This window comes from Plecotus auritus (assembly GCF_963455305.1).
Source record: "Plecotus auritus genome assembly, chromosome: 6".
Lineage (NCBI taxonomy): Eukaryota > Metazoa > Chordata > Mammalia > Chiroptera > Vespertilionidae > Plecotus > Plecotus auritus.
The window spans coordinates 16,919,683-16,944,929 of record NC_137773.1 but is presented as its reverse complement, the minus strand read 5'-3'; the positions used below and the strand labels follow the sequence as shown (position 1 = coordinate 16,944,929).

The 25,247-nt window shown below is 42.3% G+C and overlaps 1 protein-coding gene across 1 annotated transcript in view; it reads left to right on the top strand.

Annotated features, from left to right (window-relative positions):
• Positions 1-25,247, top strand: part of ITK (IL2 inducible T cell kinase) — a gene marked incomplete at its 5' end in the record, with an annotated part of 49,451 nt that overhangs the window by 2,771 nt on the left and 21,433 nt on the right. Inside the window, 5 exons of the mRNA XM_080672687.1 lie at positions 13,005-13,109; positions 14,613-14,694; positions 16,693-16,821; positions 20,443-20,483; positions 23,151-23,302. Coding sequence (XP_080528813.1) covers positions 13,005-13,109; positions 14,613-14,694; positions 16,693-16,821; positions 20,443-20,483; positions 23,151-23,302 — 509 coding nt within the window. The remainder of the gene's footprint in view (positions 1-13,004; positions 13,110-14,612; positions 14,695-16,692; positions 16,822-20,442; positions 20,484-23,150; positions 23,303-25,247) is intronic.

Below are 25,247 nucleotides of genomic sequence, written 5' to 3'. Positions count from 1 at the left end.
AACAAATCCTTGTCTTCACTTACTTCAAGGAGCCCTACTATGTGCCCACAAAGAAATGAGATCCTTGGTAAACATTGCCTCCTAAGTGCCTCTAGAATCTGTTCACTTCTCTCCATTTTCTAAGGTCACCTTCCTCGTGAAAGCTGCCAGCATCTCTTACCTGGGACTGCTGCCACCTCCTAGCTGTGTCCTTGCACCCACTCTACCTCCCCCACACTCCACTGTGAGCATTTAACATGGTGACAGTGATCATGTCCTGATGCCCCTCATCAGAAACTAACTTGTCCCTTTAGTGGTTCTTTCCTTTGCCCTGAATGTGGACACCAGAATCCATAACATGAGTTCCCTTGTCTCAGCTCATGTCCCTCTATCTCCCATCTTTCAAGATTTTCTTCAACTTTAAGGCCTCCACTCTAGATGGTACTTACTTGAGACACCCTTCTTGATTTTGTTAGACTAAGTCATTTCCTTTTGTTAGGCTCTGCCACAGCAACACATATGCATTATTCAGAGCACATGCCAAAGTTGTAGTTGTCCATTTGTTAATCTGGTTATTGTATTAATGTCATCCCTCACCCCATCTTCTGTTAGATAATAAGTTTCATGAGAGCTGGCACCCAATTGGCTAAAGATGGCACCACCAATGTCTAGGACAGTGCCTGACACATATTATATATCCATTAATTATTTGTGGAAGGAAGAAAAGGAAGGAGAGAAGGAGGAAAGGCATGAGGTATAGATACAGTTGGAGAGGTTAGAGTTACACAGATGAACCCTAACAGAACCAGGCTCAAGGGCAAAAGAGTAGAGAACAAAGCAAGTGATATAGGACTTTAAACAGGAAATTTCTTGAGTGTCTGAGTAAGTAAATAAGACTCCCTGGAGATAGAGTTTATGGTTTAGTCTTGAACTGAGGAAGAGGAGGGTCAGGAGGTTGGAATTTTAAGAGGTGGGTCAGAGAGATACATGTAAGAACCAAGAGGTGGGCCAGCCTCCCCCACCACAACTCTTTTTAAGAGAACCAAGCAACTCTGTTCTCTTTTTTCCTCCATCTTGTCTTCCCCTTCCTTCCTTGCTTCCTTCCAGGTAAACCCTTTGTGGATAATATTCTTAAAGCTACCTGAGCATGTTTGCTTGAGACCTTCATAAGTCATGCTCTCTTCACCTCATTCCTTCATGATTGAGTTGCCTTCTAGCAGGGCTCTCGCTGATAGTTTATGCTCCATACAATCTATTATCCATAAAAAACCTGGAATAAACATTTAAAACAATGAAGCAGGTATTTTTCCTTCTGTGGCTGTTTGTTTTCAGCTCTTCATCTTGTGGTCCCTAACTGCCCCTCCGATTTCATTTCACACCACACTTCCCTGTACCCATCCTGCTCCTATCCCAACTGCCTTCTTTCTGAACCTTGAACACCGCAAGGTAATGCTCCCCCTGGGGCCTTTATACAGGGTCAGGACTAGGGTGAGCAATGGAGAAGCACACTTAAGCGCATCCCCCTTACCCCTGCTCATTCTCAGGGTCCCACAAGTGCAGGGTCTTTGCATTCGCCATTCTCACTGTCAGGAACACCCCAGGTTTGTTTTGTTTTTTTGCAAAGTTCTTTATTATTTCCCATCTCTTTAAATATTTCCCCAGGATTCACTTTCTTTTTTCTTCTAAAGCGATAGATACTTCAATGCATCAGTACCTGCACTTATTTATTGGGTCCATTGATGTGCTTCCTAATTTATTTTCTGTCTGTACGTCCACTGGAAGGTGTTCCATGAGACCAGAAATCTTGATTGCCTTGCTCATCGCTGTAGCATCAACACAAGCTGCTGGGGTGGTCAGTAAATACTCAGAATGAGGGTCCCATAACTCCAATTGAATTCATAAGAACATCTGGGAGCTAAAACTGTGGGCCTTGTCTAATCAGGCAAAAAAAAAAAAAAAAAAAAGTAAGAATCCAAAGCAGAGTGCTTTGCAATTCAAGCCCCTTAAGGCCAAGTACAGTATAAGCAATTTCTATGTCTGCCTTAATGGACTTGCTTCATGAATTGATTTTTGCCTGTGTGTTGTGATGTTGATGTTTTATGGAGATAGCCACTGGCTAGAGCATTTTTGTTTTGGAAGCAAATAACTCCCACATTAAAATTAGATGTGATTCCTGCTGCTCAGGGACTGGTGAGTTTCTGCAGGAAAACTAGGTCACAGAGCAATACTACGAATGTGAGGGCTTAGTTACTGACTCAGTCTGGAAGAAAGGTGTAAGTAGAAAGCACAGGAGTCTCTTGTAGTATGAGGTCCATGGAATACAAGACATCTTCATAACTAACTTAGTCATGGACCCCACAGAAAATCATTCTAAAGTTCTTAACTTTTCAATGGCCAAAAAGAAAATTTTCTTTCTCCCATTTCCTTAACCAACCAGTAATAATTCTTCCACTCGTCCATGAGTTATTAGGCCTGCAGAAGAAGGGAGATCTTCCAAGATCTAATTTCCAGCTAGATGTCAGTCTGGGTTTGCCGTCACGACTGGGGACTTCACTTAAAGTGATCCAGAGGAGGAAACAGAAGCTCCGAAATGGTACCATGCATATAAAATTCCCCTTTTTGATCAAATGTCTGCTTGGCTTCTTGAAATTCAGTAAAAATTGTCAGTATGTTAATAGAATAAGAACCTTATCCCAAGTCTTATGTTGTCACATAATCCCCATTAACCTAAAGTATTTATAAGCAGGCTTCTCACTATATTTTAATATTTATAAATTTATAATTTAATAAAAATTTATGTATACATTTTATATTTTAAAAGCCACAGGAATTACACCTACTTTTTATAAAAAATTCAAATAGTATAGCACTTTTTCCCTCCAAAATTACATATATGGTACCAAAGCTTTTTCATTTTTCTTTATGTATTTTCACTTAACACTGTATGAAGGAATTTTTCTATTTTGATGTGTTTAGATTTATTTATTTGTTCAGCAAACCTTTCTTGAGCACCAACTATGTGCCAAGCTCTGTGGTACATGCTAGGATTACAGTGGTTAATAATTGAGACAAGGTATCTGCCTTCATAAGCTCACATGCTAGTGGAGAAGACAGACAATACGCAAGTATAAATACATGGGGCAGATATAGACTGTGGTAGGTTCTGTGGAAAAACTAAGCAGTAACTGGGGCTGCTTGGGAAGAGGGTAGTCAGAGAAGGATTTTATATCTGATGTCCGTGGGGACGACAGATTATACAAGGGGCAGGAGTAGAAGCCAGGAAGCCAGTTGAGGCACGATGTGGTCTAGATTGGTGAAGTGTTCTGATGTACTATGTAGTATGTGATGGGCACATCTGTTTTCACTTTCTTAAAGCATCCATCTCCCTGAGGGTACTTGATCCAGAATCATTCTACTCCACATTTTGGTGCAAATGTGCCTGGTATCTAACCTGCTTCATGATCAACACTGAGCTCAGACAGTCTCTAGACAGGGGTCCTCAAACTTTTTAAACAGGGGGCCAATTCACTGTCCCTCAGACCGTTGGAGGGCCGGACTATAGTTAAAAAAAAAAACAACTATGAACAAATTCCTATGCTCACTGCGGGCCCAGGACGAGTCGGCTGCTAAGCAGGACAGGCAGCGGCACCCGGCGGGCCGGATAAATGTCCTCGGCGGGCCGCATGTGGCCCATGGGCCGTAGCTTGAGGACACCTGCTCTAGAAGCAAGGACTGATGAAAAGTTAGAATCAGGTCAAACTCATTTTGATTAACCTCAAAAGACAGAGCAGCAAGCCTTCATATATTGTTTTAAAAAATGAACAAAACAATGACACAAGATGTTCTCCATAATTCTTTTGTCTAAAGACATCAATTTTAATAATTGAGTTGGTTCATTTCAGAGATATACTTATCTATTTCATGTGTCTAAACAAATTGATGAATTTTTCTATCATCTATTGTTTGACATTTATTTCAGGTTGTTCCCAGGTAGTCAGTGAAAACACTGAAAAATAACAGTCTACCTAAAACAGTGTTGCCTCTTTTTTAAAATCAGCCCCTTAAGATAGAGTACCACGTGTGAGAAAACAGTGTCACAGGATGAGAACACTTATGGCTTCCATCATTTGTTGCTACATCCCCTTCCAAAGAGACTGAAGCAATGCATGGAGCCACCAAATTTACCAGAACTAATAAAAAACAGAAGAATCCACCCTGGCTAGTGTGGCTCAGTGGTTGAGTGTCAAGCTATGAACCAGGAGGTCACAGTTTGATTCCCAGTGAGAGCACATGCCCGGGGTTGTGGGCTTGATCCCCAGTGGGGGTGTGCAGGAGGCAGCCGATCAATGATTTTCTCTCATTATTGATGTTTCTATCTCTCTCTCCCTCTCCCTTCCTCTCTGAAATTTATATATATATATATTTATATATATATATAAATATATATATATATATATATATATATATATATATATATATATTTTAAATCCATTGTTGTGGTTGTTTTCAAGTACACTGTTTTTATAGGTTTTTAATGTTATGGTAAGAGAGCAGGGAAATATATACTATTTTGTACATGGGTAAGATGATTTGATTTAAAGTCAGTGTATATGTGTATAGATGAACCCACCACCTATATAGTAGAATTTAATGGGTGCCAAAAGGCCTCCTACTCTGCAAAACATCTGTCTCCCTATGTGATCACCTTAGAGGATCTGAAAGTTTTGCAGGAAGGAGCTCTTTGGGTTAGATCATCAAGTGTCTTTATTAAGAAGCAAATGAAGTACACATAAGCCATCTTTGACTGCTCCATAGAGGTCAGCTCTAATTTTGGAAAGGGCCTAAAGGACTGAAAGCCTCAGACACACTGTAATGCTGTAATTCCAGAAAAGGGAAAGGAGATGAGGAAGCAACAACCTGGCAGTTTAATAGGATGAAGACCTGGAACCAATTAACCTGGGTGACCTTGGTAATTCCTTATTCTACCTCGGATTTCATTGTCTTGTCCATAATACCAAGGGATTGGACTAGATGAATGGTTTTCAAACTCCCTATAGCATGGAACCCTCTCTCAGTACAAAATTATACATGTCACTCCCACCCCCACATATGAAACAGGTAAAAGTGGAGAGGCTCTGCTGGAAGTGAGAACGCCAAGACCCAACCCTCTGGGCTACCCCTTGACCTGCAATAATCACCAAGCTGCCTTCCAAGTCTATGTCCTCAGTCTCTCAGAGTGTAAATTGAATAGTAGAAATGGAAAGATAAGAGCCAATTTAGAAAGTTGTTTCACCTTGAGTTTAAATATTTAACATAAAAAGTTAGATACTGATGGGAAAGTTAGATATTGATTTCTAAAGGCCCTTCAAGCTCACACAAGTGGAAACTGTGTGATTATAGCTCTCTCCAATGATATCATGAATTCACAAATAGACATGGAGATTATATAAACACGGATATCTTTCCATTTATATTAAAAGTGTTATCTTAGCCCTACAAAGAACACTTTCTGCTGCACACTTGGTCTTATCTGCTTCTCCCTCACTCAATCAATTGACAAATATTAATTGAACATCACCTCTGTGCAAAGAGTTATTCCCTAAAATGCAATGAAGTTGTTATTAATTTTCCATTCTTTGGCTACCAACTCTCCAGTGCTTCAAAAGTACATGTAAAAAATATACTCTTTCAAACTAATTAAAAATCTCATATCACTATTCTGGAAAGAAGGAGGGCTTTGAAAGAGCATTTACAGACCAGAGACAATGAGATACAAAAGGTGCAGGACTCCTTGATGATCTCCTTTGTATGGCATATGGCACTTATTTCTTAGTTTCTGCAGAAGCCCTTTTCTCTTTGCCCAATTTGTAAGCGCATTTAAACAAACACACTTTTTAAAGGCTAGGATCACTAATATCTTTATCAAATATGAATGAGGATTGGAACTTATTCCTGAACTATTGCTTCGCTTCTAAGATAAATATACCCACATAAAAGCACACAGAGTTGCTTCTTTTGAATCTGTGAAGAAAATAGCTGTCACTCAAGAAGAACATGAGAGGGCCCGTCATGAACTTGAACCTCCATGGATACAGAAGAGCGGGTGACAGGTGCTGCCTGGCTGCTGTTTACTGCTAATTGGGTCATGAGGTTATAAGACAGAGCTGTGTCACTTTGCTCTCCCAGCATTTAATGTGCAGCCCTGACCCTTCTCCCCTCGTCATCTGACAAGCCCGTATTACAATATGGTGTTTTGAAATTTTCTGACTGCTTTAAAATATTAATTTAATTTTTCTGCTTAGTAAACTTACATGCTCACTGTAAAAAAAACTTCAGATATTATAGAAGTACTAGAGGCCTGGTGCACGAAATTCATGTGCGGGGAGGGGGTCCCTCAGCCCAACCTGCACCCTCTAGCAATCCGGGACATCCCTCTCACAATCCAGGACCACTGGCTCCTAACCACCTCCCTGCCTACTTCATCACCTCTAACCACTTGCCTGCCTGCCTGCCTCATTGCCCCTAACCACCTGCCTGCCTGCCTGATCGCCCCTAACCACCTCTGCCTTGGCCCCCGCCACCTCGGCTTCATCCGGAAGTACGTCTGGAATGACGTCCGGAAGGTCGTTCAGCTGTCCAGTCTAATTAGCATATTATGCTTTTATTATTATAGATATCACTTACATTGCAAAAGTCTGCCAAACCCCACCCAGAAGGGAGAGCCACTGTTAGCAGTGTTCCTTCTTATATTATTTCTTTGAGTTTTGCATAAATTGATCTACAGGGTATTCCAAAATGAATGCTCACTTTGAATAGTTATGAATTCCAATGGGTTAAATCTGAAAAGAAACATCAATTGCGCTATCAGCTGTTAAGTGTGTATACATTTTTCTGTGTCATCCTGTAGATTTGATTATTTTTTCCAAAAGTGAGATGATACTTCATCTTTTGCTCTAAACCTGCTTTTTAACATGTAATATAAATATTTTTGTCCCTCCATATACACCAATGCTATGGCTACAGAGCAGATGCAGAATGGATGGATCATAACTAATTTAACCATTTGTCTTTGATGGATATTTAAGTTGCTCCAGGTATTTCTTTAGTTTCTATGACTAAAAGGTCTTGTGGAAAAGACGAAAGAAAAGGCAGGTGTGGGATAAATCATAGTCTCCAGGCTTTAAGTCAGCCCAGGAGCCTCGGAATCAGCTACCTTGATTCCAGATTTTTCCAGAACTTTAAATTTTAGTGGAGGTAAGTTCAGGTGAAGCTGGGTGGGGAGGGAAGGAACCAGCAACAGCTAATTACAAATTGTATTTGTGTTTTAGAGGATGCTACTTTTTCTACAGAGACAGTAATAATCACATCCTTACTGGGTATCAAGCAGCGAGTTAGGGTCCTTCTTTGAGTGCAGATCATAATAACACCAAGCTGCAGCCGTCAGCATCCCCTACTCCTGAAAAACTAAAAAATAAGAAGAGCTAAGAAAACTAAGCTCAGAGAACTGAAACAACTTGCTCTATGTCACCTGTCATAGGGATTCAAACCCTGGCGTTTCTCCCTTCTGAACCTCTGCTTTTCTCCCCATGCAGTACAAGGGTTCCCTTTGTCATAAAAGACAGAAAGCTGAGTGAGTTGGGAGACTGGGAGGGAATTTGTGAATTGCCTCTAGCATATTTTTGTAGAAGGGATGAAACTAGAATCCAGGAAGACCCCTAAAACTAATTTTAGAACTGATATTGTGCATTTGGCTAGGAACATGGCAAACAACAACTTAGGTTTCATCTCACACAACATCAGTTTTTATTTCAATTGTGTCATTGTGGGGTTTCAGATTGGTACAATGGCTATGCTACATCCCAGAAGAGGCTATGAGCAAAATAGTTGACATGTTTTGTTAAAATTATCATCAGAGCCCGGCTGGGTAGCTCAGTTGGTTGGAGCATCATCCTGTACACCAAAAGGTTGAGGGTTTGATTCCCGGTCAGGGCACATATGGGAGGCAACCAATCAATGTGTCTCTCTCACATCAATGTTTCTCTCTCTCCCTCACTCTCTCTCCTTTCTTCTCTCTCTAAAATCAATAAACATCTCCTCGGTGAGGATTTTAAAAATCATCAGAAAGATTTCCTAATTTTAAAGAAACTGATAAAGGCAGCACGTGGCTACATTTACAGTGTAATCCAGGAAAGTCTTAAATGCATCACTCCCCTTTGAGAAATATTCTCAGCTGATGCCTGGAATTCCATTATCCAAATTTCCTCTTGGCTTAAGTCCTCTAATACCTGTCCTAATCCAAACTCCTCCAAAACAAGCGAAGCATTAAGTTATGAGTAAGTTAAGCCTCTGGTGAATGACTATTTGAGGAAGGTTTGAACCAGAGAGTTGAGAGGAAATAGAAAGCCGAAGTCCTCACATTGTGACAAAGTTGGGAAGATCAGGAAGCAGGTCCTTTTCATTGTTTTGATCTATTTTTCAAATAATTGACAAAGTAAAAAAATGACTCCAGTTAAAAATTAATGCTATCTTCCCAAATGGTGGTTCTTGGTTACATATTTACCCAGAAAAAAAAATCCCCAAAGAAAATGTGGGCACCTAAAGACAAGAAAACACTCTTGTCATATGGGCAGCATTTGGAGAAGGCAAGGAAAGTAACACTTGAATGATTAGTATATCATTTGAATGATTTTATTTCGCTGGTAAGTTTATGTCACTCTTTTAAGTCCTCTAAATTAACCCCTGATTCAAGGATCATTATTACTCCCACTTAAAAAACAAACAAACACAAAGCCACTGAGAAGTTAAGACACTTGTCTCAGGTTGCACAGCTCGTCAGGAAGATGTGGGTCTTCCTGACATGAGAGTTCTGTTGCTGTCCCAATTCTGCCTCACCAGAGCAGAAAGCTCAAATTCTGCTGTTTTTAAGAAGCGTAGAGATGTTCTCTTGCATGGGTACCAGACATATAACTTCTCACTAATGTATCTACTGGACTAGCTGAGCAGCCAAGGAGCAAATGTTATGGAGCAAAGAGGAGCTATTATGCTGAGGAGCCAGGGAAAACACTTCCCTTTGAAATCCACAGAAGCATTGCATGACCAAATGTGCAGAAACAAATCTCTATTGGCTCACGGCTTGGAGAAATTGGTCATGCCATTGACTGCTCAGTGTTGGGGTTTTATTCCCTAACTCCAACACCTCAACTTCCTCGCCTATAAAATGGGGATCGTGATTAAATAAGATGGCGCATCAAATGCCTGAAGTACAGGAAATGTATATGGGCATCAGCTTCCTGTTGGATTGTGTTGGACACATGTCAGATGTCCCGGATGAAGCTTTGGAATGTGAGGACAGCTTTGTACTGGCCAAGCAGGGAGACAAGGCCAAGTGAAATTCTGTGCCTTTTACCCTGAGCAATGCAGACAGAATAACAAGGAAGAACAAAGTCATGTTTTACTTGGTGTCTCTCTTTCCGGTGGCTTTTGTGTGGTTTCCTTGGAAGGTTTTACCCTGGTATTTTTTCAGAAATACCACCGATGTTTGGGATGATTACAGGCAATCACCATTTCCCAGAGAAGGAACTATGTTTAGCTCGCTGACCGGCTGGGGAAAGGTTCAGCTGACCTATTGTTTACCACGTATCAGGTCTTGTAAGATCCAAGAAGAATGGCTCGGGGGCCTTTGGAGAGACTGGCCAAGAAGGATGGCTTGTGAGGGGGGAATCCAAGCTCTCATTTGGGAATCAGAGTGAGTTTTGACAGTGGAACATCAATCCACCCAACAGAAGAGCAAACCTGATAGCAGGCTCACCTGACAGATGGTGAAGGCACAAATGTCTCTTAAAATCCATGTTTGAAATCAATGAGCATTAAGAAATCAAAGGAGATCATCTGAGTTCAGAGGAGAAGTCTTTCTTGGAAATCCTGAAGCCACACTGTCCAGTAAAGTAGCCACCAGCCATGTGTGACTACTGAGCACTTGAAATGTGGCAGGTCCAAGTTGAGATGTGTTATAAAATATGTGATTTCAAAGACTTAGTATAAAAAAAGTGATATATCTCATTATTTTTTTGTGGTGATTACATATGGAAGTGATAATATTTTAAGTATATGGGTTAAACAAAATATATTCTTAAAATTAATTGTACTTGGCATTGTTGTGGTTTTTTTTTTTTTTTGCCTTTTTTAGTGTGGTTACTAGAAATTTTAAATACATATTTGGCTCACATTAAGTTCCTGTCAAACAGTGGGGCTTTAGAATTTCATGTATAATTTTTATCCCTATTCATGACTCCAGTTACCATTTCCCTCCACTTCATACCCTAGTTATGATGATCTCAGGCTACTGACAACCAACACTTATCCAGAACTTTTCCACCCGAGGCCTTTATGCTCTTGCCATTCACTCTCCCTAGGATGCTCACTCCCCAGACCTTCTCATGTCTGACTCCTTTCTCAGCTTTCTGATCTTTTCCCAAATGCCCTCCCTCTAGAGAGGACTGCTCTGACCACACGTTGATCACATCAATCTGCTCTATTGTCTTTATAGCACTTGTTGGTATTGACTGCCTTCCCAAGTAGACTGTGAGCACCATGAGAAAGTCTACTGTGTTCATCTGTCTATTACTGCCTTCAGAACAGTGCCCAGCTCATTGCTGGCCTGCAATAAATATTTCCTGTGCCCTAGCTGGTTTGGCTCAGTGGATAGAGCATCAGCCTATAGACTGAAGGGTCCCAGGTTCGATTCCAGCCAAGGGCACATGCCCGGGTTGCAAGCACGATCCCCAGTAAGGGGCATGCAGGAGGCAGCCGATCAATGATTCTCTCTCATCATTGATGTCTCTTATCTCTTGCTCCCTCTCCCTTCCTCTCTGAAATCAATAAAGAAATACATTTAAAAAAATATTTCCTGAATGGCTAAATGCATTAGCCTTAAATCTGATGGAGACTGGCTTCTATTCTCAGGGAACACAGAACTAAGTGAGTTCCAAGGACAAAAATGTCTGCAAATGGAGTCATCATATTACTGCCATGAGCCCTTTGTTGCATATCACTGTGTGAACTGCTAAGGAAATAACCCAACAGAAGTAAAACACACACACACACACACACACACACACACACACACACACACATACACACACACACAAAACCACACAAGATAACCTCAAAGCTTAGACGCACTGTTTACCGGTAGCAAAAAATGGCTGTTGAAAAGACTGTTCCCTTGTACTCTTCTGTTTAAAAAAAAAAAAAAATTCAAAGACTTTGATTATGGGTAGGATCAGGGCATATATTTCTAGCTGTGGAAGACCCTAAGTAAAAAGATAGTCTGAGTCCAAAGGGCACATGTTTACAGAGGCTTTTAAAGGGAGACAGACCTCTTCATACAATGCTAGATTACAATGTGGCTGTAGACCACTGCGTCGAGCAGATGCTCATTTTTGTTTGTATATATCCTATAAATGTGTGTGGAAAGACAAATGCATTCCAAATGGTTAACCTTGACTGCTTCAGGATTGTGGAGAGGGTAGGAATAATAAGACACTATAAATAGTTTCTTCATAGACTTCCATGTTGTTTTATTTCTTGAAATTACCATGAATAGATTTTTGTACTTTAAAAAATAAATAAAGTAGATTTTAGAAAGAAAATTTAAAAAGAAATACCAGAAAGCTTCCCTGTATTTGATAGAAGGTACTTCTCACATTTTGACTTTTTTTTTTTTACATTAGTTCTATGCCTCAGCTGCTAAATAAAGCACAGGCCAGCAACCAAACTGGGTATCAAAAAATGGGAGGAAAAGACTGATCTCACTTCTGGCCAATTTGATGATGCCATGGCTCCCTGAATACCAACCAAGTGCACTCATATATCACAACTCTCTTGTCATAGGACTTCCTGAACCTCTTTAATTGAGTGGGTATCCTTTATTGAGGGCATCTATTATAAACAACATAATTACACACACCCCCCAATCAACCCTTAAAAGGTAGGTGTTATTATTCTCACTTATCAGATGTGGAAATTAAAGTTTAGGGAGGTTGGATAAATTGTCTAAGATCATGAAGCTAGTTAGAATCAGAGCTCAACTTTGAACCTAGTCCTTTCCAACCTTTTACTTAGTTCACCATTTGTTGTCTCTTTGTAAGGGATGAAGTGTAATGAAGTGTTTGTCAACTGGTTCCACAGATGAAGTAAACTCTAATCTCAACAGAAGCCTAATTCTAGGCTCCTGTGAAAGGTTTCTGATCTCAAAAAGCTTTTCCCTAACTGGCCTTCCATGAGCCCAATAGTCCATTAATAGAATCAGTCCTATTGGGTAACATCCCCTGGGATCCACTCTCCAAGGACAAGGACCCTCACAAATAGGTAACATGTAACATCATTATAAATCATGAAGACCATCGTGTGAATTAGTTTTCAAGGAAATATATCTAACAAGCTTCTAAATGGAAGAGACATGGGCCGGTAAGATTTTCTGGGGGTGTGGTGAAGGGATAGTTATAGAGCAGATTCAGGAACGTGCTGCAGGGTTGTCATTGTGGGACTGTGGACAACTAAGGGATAGGGAGAAGCCAGATGTAGAACAGAAAATACCACTAAAGGTATACATCACCATCCAGAGCAGGCCTGAGCTAATTACTGAGTTAATAAGGCTATGGATAGACACCAAACTGAGAAAACTGGCACATGTGTGGCTGGTTTCCCATAGACTGCGCTACTCAGCCCTGATTCAAGTTCTGCAAATGCTGCTGTTTGTCACAAGCTCACAGAAATATAAGATACCATGCTCAATGAGTGGAAATCAGTCACCTCATCAAGAAGACGATTCAAAGAGCATGTTCTCCTAGGACTCTGCTCAGTGTCCTTCTCAGACAATGAGGGCCATGAAGTAGCTTCTGGATATTTGGAGGGTTGATTTACAAAACTAATGGATCTTACCTAGTAATGGATTTCTGAAAGTAACCTGGATAAAAATATTGTCTCCTCTCTTTTTAAATGGGATGTGCTTTTCCCTCCCACAGAAAAAGCGCACCTTGAAGGGCACTATTGAACTCTCCAGAATCAAATGTGTCGAGATTGTAAAAAGTGACATTAGCATCCCTTGCCACTATAAGTATCCTTTTCAGGTAAGTCCATCGTGCCTGAGGGCACTAATTCTTCATACCTTATATGATGGTTAAAATCCTCAGTCACTGTAATAAAAGATGAGACAGGGATGACTCTGGTCTAGCATTAGAACTTAGACAAATGGCAGGGGAAAAGCTGCTGTGTTATGCCGATCAATTACACATTCATTCATTCATTCATTCATTCAACAAAGATGACAAAATCTTGAAAAAGTTGTCATTCCTCATTCTCCTTTTCCTTATGATTTTCCTACCTCAAGGAAAGTCGTGGTGGAGAGGGAAAAAACTACCAAGGGCCCCAAGCCTAATGTTTCTTTAAGTGCAGTTTACTCATGACTTGGGGTGACCAATTGCAATTCTTGGTTAGAAATTGCTTGGGGTTGCCGAGATTAAAAGGGATCAGATTTTACCATCTGAGAACCATCTGGTGTTATGCTGTCCAATACAGTAGCCACTAGCCACATCTGAATGTTTACATTTAAATGTGAATTTATTTAAATGAAACAGTATTAAAAATTCAGCTCTGCGTCACATTAGACACATTGAATGAATGAACATTTTACATGTTCAATAGCTACACATGGCTAGTAGCCACAGATGATAGAATATTGCAATCACTGCAGAAAGTTCTATTGGAAGAGCTTTCTGTCCAGGTGATAGAAAGTTCTATAGGGCAGAGCAGGTGGAGGGTATCTTTAGTCTTTAGGTCATGACATTGCCTAAATCTTATTACTACTCTTGGCATTTGTAGTTCTCAAGGAGTGGATAACTCCTTGAACATACTTGAGTATCATTCTTGTTTGACAATTTGGGTGGCATAGAAAAGGACTTTTGTCATACTAGAAAGGTGACTTCCATGGGGTTGGAATTTTTAGGGTTAAAAATAAAAGGAATAACCTATATTTCCTGTCATTAAAATCCCAATTACAAGTGAGTGCAAGACAAAAACTGATAAAATTCAAAGAATTCTGTAGTTTACTTAATAGTATTGTACCAGTGTCAATTTCCTGGTTTTGAAAATGTGCTGTGATTATATAAAAGGTTGTCATTGGGGAAAGGTGGTTGCAAAGTACACAGGAACTCTGTACTATTTTTGGAACTTCTTGGGTATCTTACATTGTTTCAAAATGAGAAGTTCTTAAAATCCCAATTAAACACTTGTCATCTAATATCTTACTCTTATATGCCACAAAGACTTTCTTTCCTGAAAAATTAACCTGAGAAATAAAGGTGCTGTCAAGAGGAGAACTCTTTCTTCAGCTGTTTTAATTTAGTGATGGCTTACCTGATGACAAGCAGCCTAAGCTGTGGAGGTTCACGCCATGTCTGCACAGCACCCCAAAGTCTGAATGAAAAGGACACTGGTCCCCCGATCATCCAGAGTTTGCCTTTTTGACAACAAACACCGAGACCCCACTCTTAGCCCAGTAAGCCAGAGGGGCCTGCTGTCAGTCATCCATCCTCGGGCACACCACTCACCTTGAACTCTGTGTGTGTCTCCAGGTTGTGCATGACAACTACCTCCTGTATGTGTTTGCTCCAGACCGCGAGAGCCGGCAGCGCTGGGTGTTGGCCCTTAAAGAAGGTAATTAACCTCCTGTGTGGCTGAGTCCTGGGATCCCTTGCTCCTCTAACAGGCTTGGATTCCACAGTAGAATAAAGGGCAGCTGAGGGTCAAACATTTCTTCCTTTTGGTGTTGCTGGAAGGTCCCAACCTTTCACTCTGGGCCCAAATGGTAACAACCAGTATAATGTAGGGTCAGAAAATCCAGCCCACCACCTGTTTTCTTTTTTTTTTAAGGTTCTAAGCTAAGGATGGTTTTTATATTTTTTTAATGGTTCCATTTTAAAGGGTTATATAAGTTCCTACATAATATAGCAAATCTTCCTGCTGATGAGCAACCTAAAATATTTACTACCTGGCCCTTTAAGAAACAAGTTTGCTGCCTCCTGGTTCCGGGTGAAGAATAAGAGCATGGACCCTCCAGTTAGATGACCTGGGCATGAGTCCTGGCTCTGCCACTTGCTAGCCATGTGTGCCTGGGCAGCTTCCTCAACTGCTCCGTGCTTCAGTTTCCCCATCTATTTTTAAAAGCGGGTGTAGGAGGGGATAATAATAGTGCCTGCCTTCAGAACTGCTGTGAGTTAAGCCCTTGGAACTAGCTGGCCCAGAGTCAGCACCCAATAAATGTTAACTAGCTTTAAAGGTTTTCAGATCATCAGCGAGGGTATTTCTTAAGGTTCACCTTTCTGAAAGCATAATTAGAACCAGCACAGCATTTGGGTCCATGAGATGTGGAGCCAGGCTGCTAAGGTGAAAATCCCAGCTCTGCCAATTATTAGTGTGTGACTTGGAGCAAGTTCCTTGACCTTTCAGTGTCTCCATTTCTCAGCTGTGAATTCTGACTGATCACACCCATAGGGTTATTGTGAGAATTAAATGGCTGACGACACGTCAGATACATAGGTCAAAACCAAAAGGAAGCACTCAATCAGTATTTCTATTATTATTATTTAGTCTGAAGCCCTGGATTTACAGGAGAATTGGCTTCAAATATTAATATGTCTCTAAGTAGCTATGGAGACTCAGGGTAAGCAAGCCATTGGAAATCTCAGGAGCCACAATGCCCCTATCCGAAAGATGAGAATAAAAATGTAGGTCTTATCTTCTTCCAAGGTTATTGTGAGTCTCAACTGGCATATGAACAGGCAAGTGCTGGGTAAATTGGAAAGTGTGCTCAAGTATAATAGCCACGGGGCACAGAACAAACATGAGAAGTAATCAAAAGGGCTCCAACTGTGATCATTGCCCTTCTCCCTCCGGGAGGAGATTTTACTCATAGGATGCTAAAACTAGAAGAAGCATGAAAGCCAATCTATCTAGTTCTCCAGCTTTTATACTTTTTTTTTCAGCAGTAGAGTCTTCCCCCCACCTCACCATAACCTTACTTTAAAGCCACAAATCTAGAAGGGATAAAAGCAAAGTTGCTGTGGTGGGAAGTGGGAGAGATAGAAAGGGGGACTCCCAACTACTCAGTCTTCCCATTACCCTAAGGCAGAGGTCGGCAAACTGCGGCTCGCGAGCCACATGCGGCTCTTTGGCCCCTTGAGTGTGGCTCTTCCACAAAATACCACGGCCTGGGTGAGTCTATTTTGAAGAAGTGGCGTTAGAAGAAGTTTAAGTTTAAAAAATTTGGCTCTCAAAAGAAATTTCAGTCATTGTACTGTTGATATTTGGCTCTGTGGACTAATGAGTTTGCCGACCACTGCCCTAAGGCACTTTGTGGGGCCCGCTGAACCAGTCTAACAACCTCATTGTACAGTGGGGAAACTGAGGCTCAGACGAGGGTTTTGCCCAACCTAAGGACATATAACTAACCCAAGGCAGAGCCAGAGATCTGCTGACACAACATGCACTCCTGCATATATGTACATGCCTGGGGAAAGGGCCATTTTTCTGACTATTCTGAGTACTATTCACTCAGTTCACACAGCTGGGTCCAAACTCAAGGCGTTATCAAGTTGGTAGTCCTCGATAGACTGATCTGGAAATAACTCTTCTGCTGGTGCCAACCCCTTTCAGAAACGAGGAATAATAACAGTTTGGTGACCAAGTATCATCCTAACTTCTGGATGGATGGGAGGTGGAGGTGCTGTGCTCAGCTGGAGAAGCTTGCAGTGGGCTGTGCCCAGTATGATCCAACCAAGAACGGTAAGACACTGGGAATTCCCTTTCTTCTTTGTAAAATGAATAACCTCACCACTAGTAGAAAGTAAAAGCTCTCAGCTTCTCCGACATCAGGGGTGTCGGAGAATGGATGCAAAATTCTACATTTTTAGAAATTTCAGAGGGAAATCACCTGTCTCTACTATCGGTCTATTGATTTTTTTCCATCTCTATACCTCCTCCTACTCAAAGTGTGGTCCTTGGATCAGCAGCATCAACATCACCTGAGAGCTAGTTCGAAATGCAAATTCTCTGGCCCCATCCCAGGTCTTCTGGATCAGAATTTGTATTTTAACAAAATCCCCAAGAGACTAGTATACACAGTAATGTTTGAGAAGCACTGCTATAACTTTCAAGTTAGCAAATTTGAACGGCTTGGTTTACTTAAATCTTAAATTGCAGGACCGCCTTAAGAGGTCTATAATATTTTTTATTACTGTATGTCTCCTTTTCCCCCCATTGACCCCTCCCAGACCACTCCCACCTCCCCCAGGACAAGCCCCCACCGCCCCAGTGTCCATGTCCATTGGTTATGCTAATATGCATGCATACAAGTCCTTTGGTTGATTTCCTACCTCCCCCCATTATTTATTTTTTATAGCGTCATCACATCCCACAAGTATTAATTACACAAGTTCAACTCTATACACTTGGAGGGGGAAGAAAGTAAAAACAAAACAACTCCTTATTTTGCTCTCTGGCTCCTCCCCACCTCACCTTCAAACTTGCCCTGGCCCTCCACAATGTCAGAGAAAGGAGGCCACAGCTTACATGCAAAGTGGAAACAAAAGAAGCTGTTGCTTGGCCTGTGAGGTCAAGGGCTCAGGTCCTGGGGATTGGAGTGCAACTCGATTTTACTTTATGGATGACTTGGAGACCTGAACCCCCAATGAAGTACAGCTCCACTCTGATGCACTTTTATATGCGATATGCTCCCATTCCTCTCAACCATCTGGGGTAGAGGATGTGATGTTAAAGAAAGAGGGGACTGAGCGGTTCAGGATGTTCAAGGTCACACAGATAGGAAGTGTTCTGCAACGCCATTGTTGAATAGGAATGATGGAATTTTTTGCTTCCATTCCCCTCTCCTCTCAACCTCTCTTACCCCAATTACCTTTTCTCATCTGTCAATTTCTTTTTTGCACTAAAACCTAATACCTCAGATTGACAACTCAAGGCGGATGTGTTAAATGTGACACATGGCTGGATTTTCCGTGGCTTCCTGAGTCATAGCCCATTTTAGTACCAGTTTAAAAACCACTGCTTCTCACCCTCCACCTTGGAAGAGAAAGTTCAAGGTTACCAGTCCCTTGGCTCAGAAGAATACTGTTTATCTAATTTTAGAAATCAATAATCCTCTGCATTAGCCCTGTTGACCATACTCATGAAGATGAGTATTTAATGAAAAGGAAATGGTAGGTTTTATATGGGTGGAATTGACCACAATGACAGGGTGGCATGGGCTGGCCTCAGTGAGTGAAAACCCTTCCCAAAGCCAGAAATCTGGTGTTCAAATTCCTTCCAGCACCTTGCTGTGGGCCCCCAGATGAGTCACTTGGCCATTGAAGGACCCTAACATCTTTATCTCTGAAATGGTCAGGGAAGTTTTAGGGGGCCTAAGATGAAATATTCTCTAAGCCCCTTTCCATTTTTGAAATTCTTTGAATCTGTGTTTCCATTTGCTGTTCCCACCATGCATGTCATAGCTGTATCGCTTCAGGGTGGGCAGTGTTTCCCTCCACTGAGTGGTGGACACATGACTGAGGTGTGAGAACCATCGGAATGACTCACCAGATGACACCTGGGGAGGCTGGTCATGCTGAGCTTCTCCCCACATGAACCCAGGGCAGTCACTTTGCCAATGGTCCTGCTTCTGCATTGCTACCTAGATCATGTCCCCATATGAGCATGTTTTCTTTATACTCTTTTAGACTTGTTTTAAATAGCTGTGCACCACAGCTTTGACAGAGCTAAGGGAAGAGTCTGAGAACATACCACTCTGTGCACACAGCACATGATCATTAGCTTTGGGCGAAGTCTCATAGGATTCCTGTGTTGGGCACACATACAGGGCAGGGTCCAATTCCACAGACCTCTAGGGTGAAAAACACTTGGGGGTGAGTCCCAGCCCCATCACTTCCTTGCTATGTGACTTCACATATGTTTCTTAGCCTATCTGCATCTCTGAGCCAGTTTTCTCATCTATAAAATGGGGACAATGATTATAAGTAGCTACTTTGTGGGGTTGTTGGGAGACTTGGGTTATGCAAAGCTCTTAGCACAGTTTCTGGCACTTCCTGAGCTCTCCATAAATGGCCATTGTGTCTACTAGTCTTTCTTATCTGTGGACAGAAGAATGAAGCTGAGATATAGCAGTGTGTGCATGTATGTCTGGGAAGGTGATTGAGTAAAAGTGGACCCTGCTGTATCCAACCCACAGCAACACTTATTTTTGCAACCAGAACTGGCCTTGACCTCACCACATACCAACTTCACACAGAGGGCAAGGAAGGAAGGAAGGGAAGAACAAGGCCAGAGGAAGAAAGAGACCAGTCACAGAATATTCAGGGTCAGAAAGGCCCAAGGCCACACAGCTGGTATGTGGTGGAGCTGGGGTGAGAATGCCAGTCTCCTGGCTCCAAGTTCAATGCTGAGTAAGAAGCATGCTTCCTATTATGTTGGTTTTCCCTCTTCTCTGTGAATTGCATACCCAGTACCCCACCCTGCCCTTGCTCAAGGAGTTGGCACAAAAGGAGGTGAACCTCCTCTTACCACATCCCTGACACAGGCTGTCCAACATCAAGTCAGCCTCATGCAGAGATGAGGAACTCACCACCTACTTATGCAGCCCACTCCCCTCTTATCTCTGATTGTTAAAGAAATCTTTGAATTGAGCAGAAGCCTGTGAATGGCCTCCTATGTGCCACCCAGACACCCACAATTGGTCCATGGATTCCAGGCCTGACTTTTCAGGGTCTCACAAGAGAAATACTGAGAGATGGGGAAAGAGATGAAAAGAAAGAGAGAAGAAAGGAGGACAGAAGGAATAGAGGGAGGAGAGATCAAGAGAGGTGTTGGTGTGTGCTGTGTGGAGGAGGCAGCAAAAACACATACTCAGAAGCCGTAAGGTAACTAAAAGTGGATTTCAGCCTTGGTGGCCGCCCCCGCTCCCACCTCCTCCTCTAGCCTACAACAGCATCAGGAAGCCAGTGAGTCACTGTCCCCCTGAGTCAGCCATTCCCACTCCTGCGCTTAGCAGGTGCCATCATGGAAGTCTCCAGGAAGGACACAAGCCTAATCCCTGTCACAACCTTGATGTTAAGCTTTGCCTGGGAATACAGAAAAAGAGGCCTGGAATATTGGCTTCCAGAAGTTCCTGGTGTCTCCTAGAAGGACGTGGCGAACCAGCAGGCTGAGGGAGACACAATAGAGGTTCTATCAGGGTTGATCTTTGTATTTCTGTGTCTCACCGGCTCTTCCTGCCCCTTTCTCCTGTTGTTCTCCTCCGGGAGGGCCCCTTTTCTCTGAAAAGCTCCCGACGGCTCACCTCCGGTTGGGGATATTCAGTTTTAGGCTCATTTTCTTTTTCTGTTTTTCTCGTTTCAGCTTCAAAGAAGCCTCTTCCTCCTACTCCTGAAGACAACAGGGTGAGTGAGACCTTCAGCGCCGGGCGAGGGTGGGCCCACTGCTGCGGGCTGCTTGAAGGGCACGCTCCCACCTGCCTTTTTCCTGCCTGCCCCGATTTCTCTGACCCTCTGTGAAGGCAACAGATTGTCGTGCTTCAGCTGAACTCAGCACACTGGGTTTCTTGGGCCTGAACTGTCTTGTGGGTCTGTCCATGTAAATGGGCCACTGAGCTTCTAAAGCTTCACCTCACTTTGTCCACTCAATGAACGCTTACTCTATTAAATTGTGTGTCCAGCCACCTGAACACTTTGGAGTATAATAGCAGCTCACATCTATGTAAACTTGCATATTTACTCTATGTAAAATTGCATATTCATTCTACATAAAGGCACTTTGGAAGCATATATTTGATATTACTTTATATTTTTCAAAGCACTTCCGCACTTTTACTAGTTCAAAACTCACTATGAGTTCTAGCTGCTTAAGAGAGTTAGAGTTTTATTCTCTTTCTAACACTTGGGAAATCAAGTCCCAAGAGAAGTTTTGGGACTCTCCCAAGGCTGTTCAGACACTTAGGAGTCAAACCATTAGGCTACAGAGTTTCTGGTGGGGTAGTCTCTAATTTGAGTGGTGGTTCTCAAAGTCTGGTCCGTGGATCAGCAGCATCAACATCACCTGGGAGCTTATTAGAAATTCAATGCAGACTCTCAGGCCCCAACCCAGACCTACTGCATCAAAACCCTGGGGAAGAGGCCCAGCAATCTGCATTTTACTAAAGCTCCAGGTGAGTCTGAGGCACACTGAAGTTTGAGAAACACTGGCCAAGATTTCAGTGATATTGAGTCAACTCTGGGGAAGCTATTTAGTCAAGAAGACCTCCCCCCGCCCAAAAAAAGGAGAAAGATCAGCCTGCCCCTTATGGTTATATCAACACCAAACACCACATTTTAGTACTTGCCCTTTAATTCCAGAACCTACTGATTCTGCTTCCTTACTGCTCTTCCCGAAGGATGATCTTTGCTGCTTCCCTCCAGCCAACATGGTGACATTTTAGAAACTGGCAGCGTCCCCATAAGAGAAGTTCTAAATCGCTCAAAACCTCAGGCTGGTTTTTAGATCTGTGTCATCAGCCTCATCCCTCACAACAGGAAAGCAGTGTGCTTAAGTTATAGCAGAAAATGAGCTCTTCTCCCTTTTTTTTTTTCATTGATCTTCTAAAAATATTTCACCACATCTCTTGAAGACATGTTTCGGAATCTCACCACCCTGGCACGTAGACGGTTTCCCCCACAGTCTCATCTAAACCCACACCTCTACGCCTTAAGCCAGTTTGCCCTTGTCTTATTTTCACCACCAATGAAGGTGAAGGCCAGAAAACACTGCCCACCCATCTCTCCTTGGATTCTGACACTTGGCTCTTGAAGACTTTTCAGAGCACAGGGCCTTTGCCATCATTGTTCTACTTTCAACCACAGGTTTAAAGCCATTGCAACATTTCTCACCTTGAGCCTCTTGAATTTATTTCTCCCTTCACTTTCGTGCTCTGTCCCCTAATGGGTGATGGCATTTTGAATGGGCATCTAGAGTGTTATATGTATTTTTAATCCAGTCTGAGCTAATAGGCTGATGCTCTGTGTGAGAGAGACTGTGGAACAGTCATATCTTCAGGTGCCCTGACACAACTCCTTCTTCTTAGGGCAAAAGCCTCAGGCCCATCAACTCTAGTTCGAGGAACCCAATGTACCACCTCACAAGCTCCATAAATAGCTAAGCTTCAAATTCCATTCTGGACACAGCTGGGATCACACAAAAAAAGGTCTTTTTTTTCTTTCTTTTAAGTGCTAGTATTTTTACGCTATCAAATGCTTCAAGGACTCAGAGAATTTGACATTTATAGCAACAAATCTTGTTCTAGCCAGTAATCACAACCTCTTCCCTCATGTACTCTCTCACTAAATCTGCCAACCCGCAGCACGTGTGTCCATCCTGGACTTGTCAGCCTTACAGTCTCTTCTTCATGTCCTCAATCTCTCATCCTAAGAAAGGTTTTAAGAAGTAGAGACATAGGCAACAGAGCCCACAAGAAGGGAGCCCCGTATGCTCTAGTGGAAAGAGCATTCAGACTAATTCAAGTGCTAAACTGAGTACTTCCGTTACTTCATCTGGGCCTCAGTGTCCCCATTCTAAACAAAGGAGTGAATTACATGACCTCTAAGAGGAATCCCAGCTTATGATTTTATGGATCTGGACAAACCCACAAATCAAATCAGAGAAGCATGGACTAAACGATTTAGTGTTGACTGCATCACCTTCACCAAGAATGTCATGCTTCCAGCAGAGAGGCTGCAACATGGGACATAGTACAAATGGAGAAATCAGCAGACTTTTGTGACATGTGAGTGGCTACCTGGAATTCACTCTGGTAGGAATTCACCTCGTAGAATGGGAGGGGTGATGAATTCCAGGTATTGAATGTCCTGTGTCATATTCAGTACTATAATCCTAACACATAAAGAAAGACAACTAGAGGAAGGCAATTGTCTCAGAGAATACCCCAGTGGATTGTAGGAACTGGTGTTTGACCTGATACCCTCCCAGGAGCAAGTTATAGCTCAGGGACTTGCTCACCTCGCTCTGCAGTTTACCTCCTTTCTACATCTTTGTTTGATTTTGTCTTCCTCCTCCAGCGATCACTTCAGGAGCATGAAGAAACCCTGGTCATTGCCTTGTATGACTACCAAACGAATGATCCTCAGGAACTCACGCTACAGCGCAATGACGAGTACTATCTGCTGGACAGCTCTGAGATTCACTGGTGGCGAGTTCAAGACAAGAATGGGTAAGGCCTCTCTGTGGTTACTGTCCAGCGTTTGAGGTGTGGTAGTTTGTCCTGCCTCTCAGCATGACCATTGCACTGAATTAGTCTGTGGTTGCTGTCCAGTGTTTGAGGTGTGGTAGTTTGTCCTGCCTCTCAGCATGACCATTGCACTGAATTAGTCTGTGGTTGCTGTCCAGTGTTTGAGGTGTGGTAGTTTGTCCTGCCTCTCAGCATGACCATTGCACTGAATTAGGAGAGGAGAGCGGAGGCAGAGGAAGAGGAAGGAAGAAGTCATTGAGGGGTGTCTTTCCATTTCTCAGAAGTGGCTGGGAGGCAGTCACTTGCTATGCTTGCTCCCTGCACCCCATCAAGCACTCCGGGCCCCCAAACTCATCTAAAAATCTCTTGGGTTTTTCTACTAACATCCACCGTTTGGGAGACAGACAATGTATTCCACAAAGAAGCACTATTGTGCCCATATGGGGAGGCTGTACCAGACACAGGTTCAAGACTGCCTGGCTCTCCAAACAGCAGAGGAACCTACTCAGAAATCCATCCCTTCAACCAACTGACATTTCTTTAGCACCTGAGGTGCCAGAGAATTTCTTCCTGGGTCTCACTTTCCCAGTGACAGTTTACCCTTTGTTCAGTGGCCTGTGGAAAGGCTCAACTCTGCACTTCAAAGGGCTTTGAAGAGGACACCCCAGAGGCCAATCGGCATATGGGAATTTCCCCGTTTGCTCTGTAATAGTGCGATATCGTGGAAAGTACACAAGGTGGCAAGACAGAAGAGTTGCACTTTAGTGTCAGCTGCTCTTGTTGCATAGGACTTTGGAAAAGTCCCTTAATTTCTGTGAATGCATTTCCTCATCTGCCAAATGCAGACTATAATATCCGCTTTATTTTTTGATTTGATGAGAGAGAGAGAGAGAGAGAGAGAGAGAGAGAGAGAGAGAGAGAGAGAGAGAGAGAGATTAGTTGTTCCAGTTATTTATGCATTCATTAGTTGATTTTTGTATGTGCTCTGATCAGGGGATTGAACCCACAACCTTGGCGTATCAGGACAATATTCTAACCAACTGAGCTACCCGGCCAGGCCTGATAATATCAGCTTTGACTCTCAGAATTTTGAGAAAAATCAGTGAGATGATGAAAGTGAAATGTCTTTGTAAATTCTGTATCCACATACAAGTGAAGATAATGATCATCACTTATGTAGATAACCCAGCTTTGGTTGGCATGTTAAAACTCAGTCATTCTATTTAAAAGCAAAAATAGTATTTGACCTATTATTATAATGGTAAACATATGGTGTGGCAGAAACAGATATTAAGAGAGATATAAAAGAAATAGCAAATTTCAGAACAAGCTGATTTCTGTCACTTGGCACTAACTACCATGAGCATGGTGTTAAGGAGGCTTCTGTGGCTGGAAGTCCAATTCTCCAAAGAAAGCCTGTCATGATCGACTAGCTCTGTCAGCCATGGGCGCAAGGCATGAGATCATCATCCCATGAAGGATATCCCCATTCGTGCTTTCTTCAAACCTCAAAACAATTCTGTGAAATAGATTACACATTCCCCATAAACATAATCACTGGATTGAAAAATGGCAAAACACTTTTACAAAGTAAAAAGCAAGAACCTGTCAGGCATCTTCTGATAGACTGGCAGAGTCTGGAGGGATTGTATGTGTAATCTAGTTTAGGTCCCTCATTGCAGGTAGAGTCAGAGGCCGAGAGAGTGAAGGCACACTGCTCTCACCTTGTGGTATTAAATGCAATCATGAATGTGAATGTAAACGTACTTTGAAAAGCACAAAGCTACACACAAATGTGAAGTATTTTGATGCGCTTATTAGTCCCTTAATCTGTATGTCTTCGTTTATGCAAAATTATTTAGTCCTGCTCAAAGGGATGCCCACCCCCAAATCCAACATGACTTTTTCCTTTTTTCTCATGTTTTAC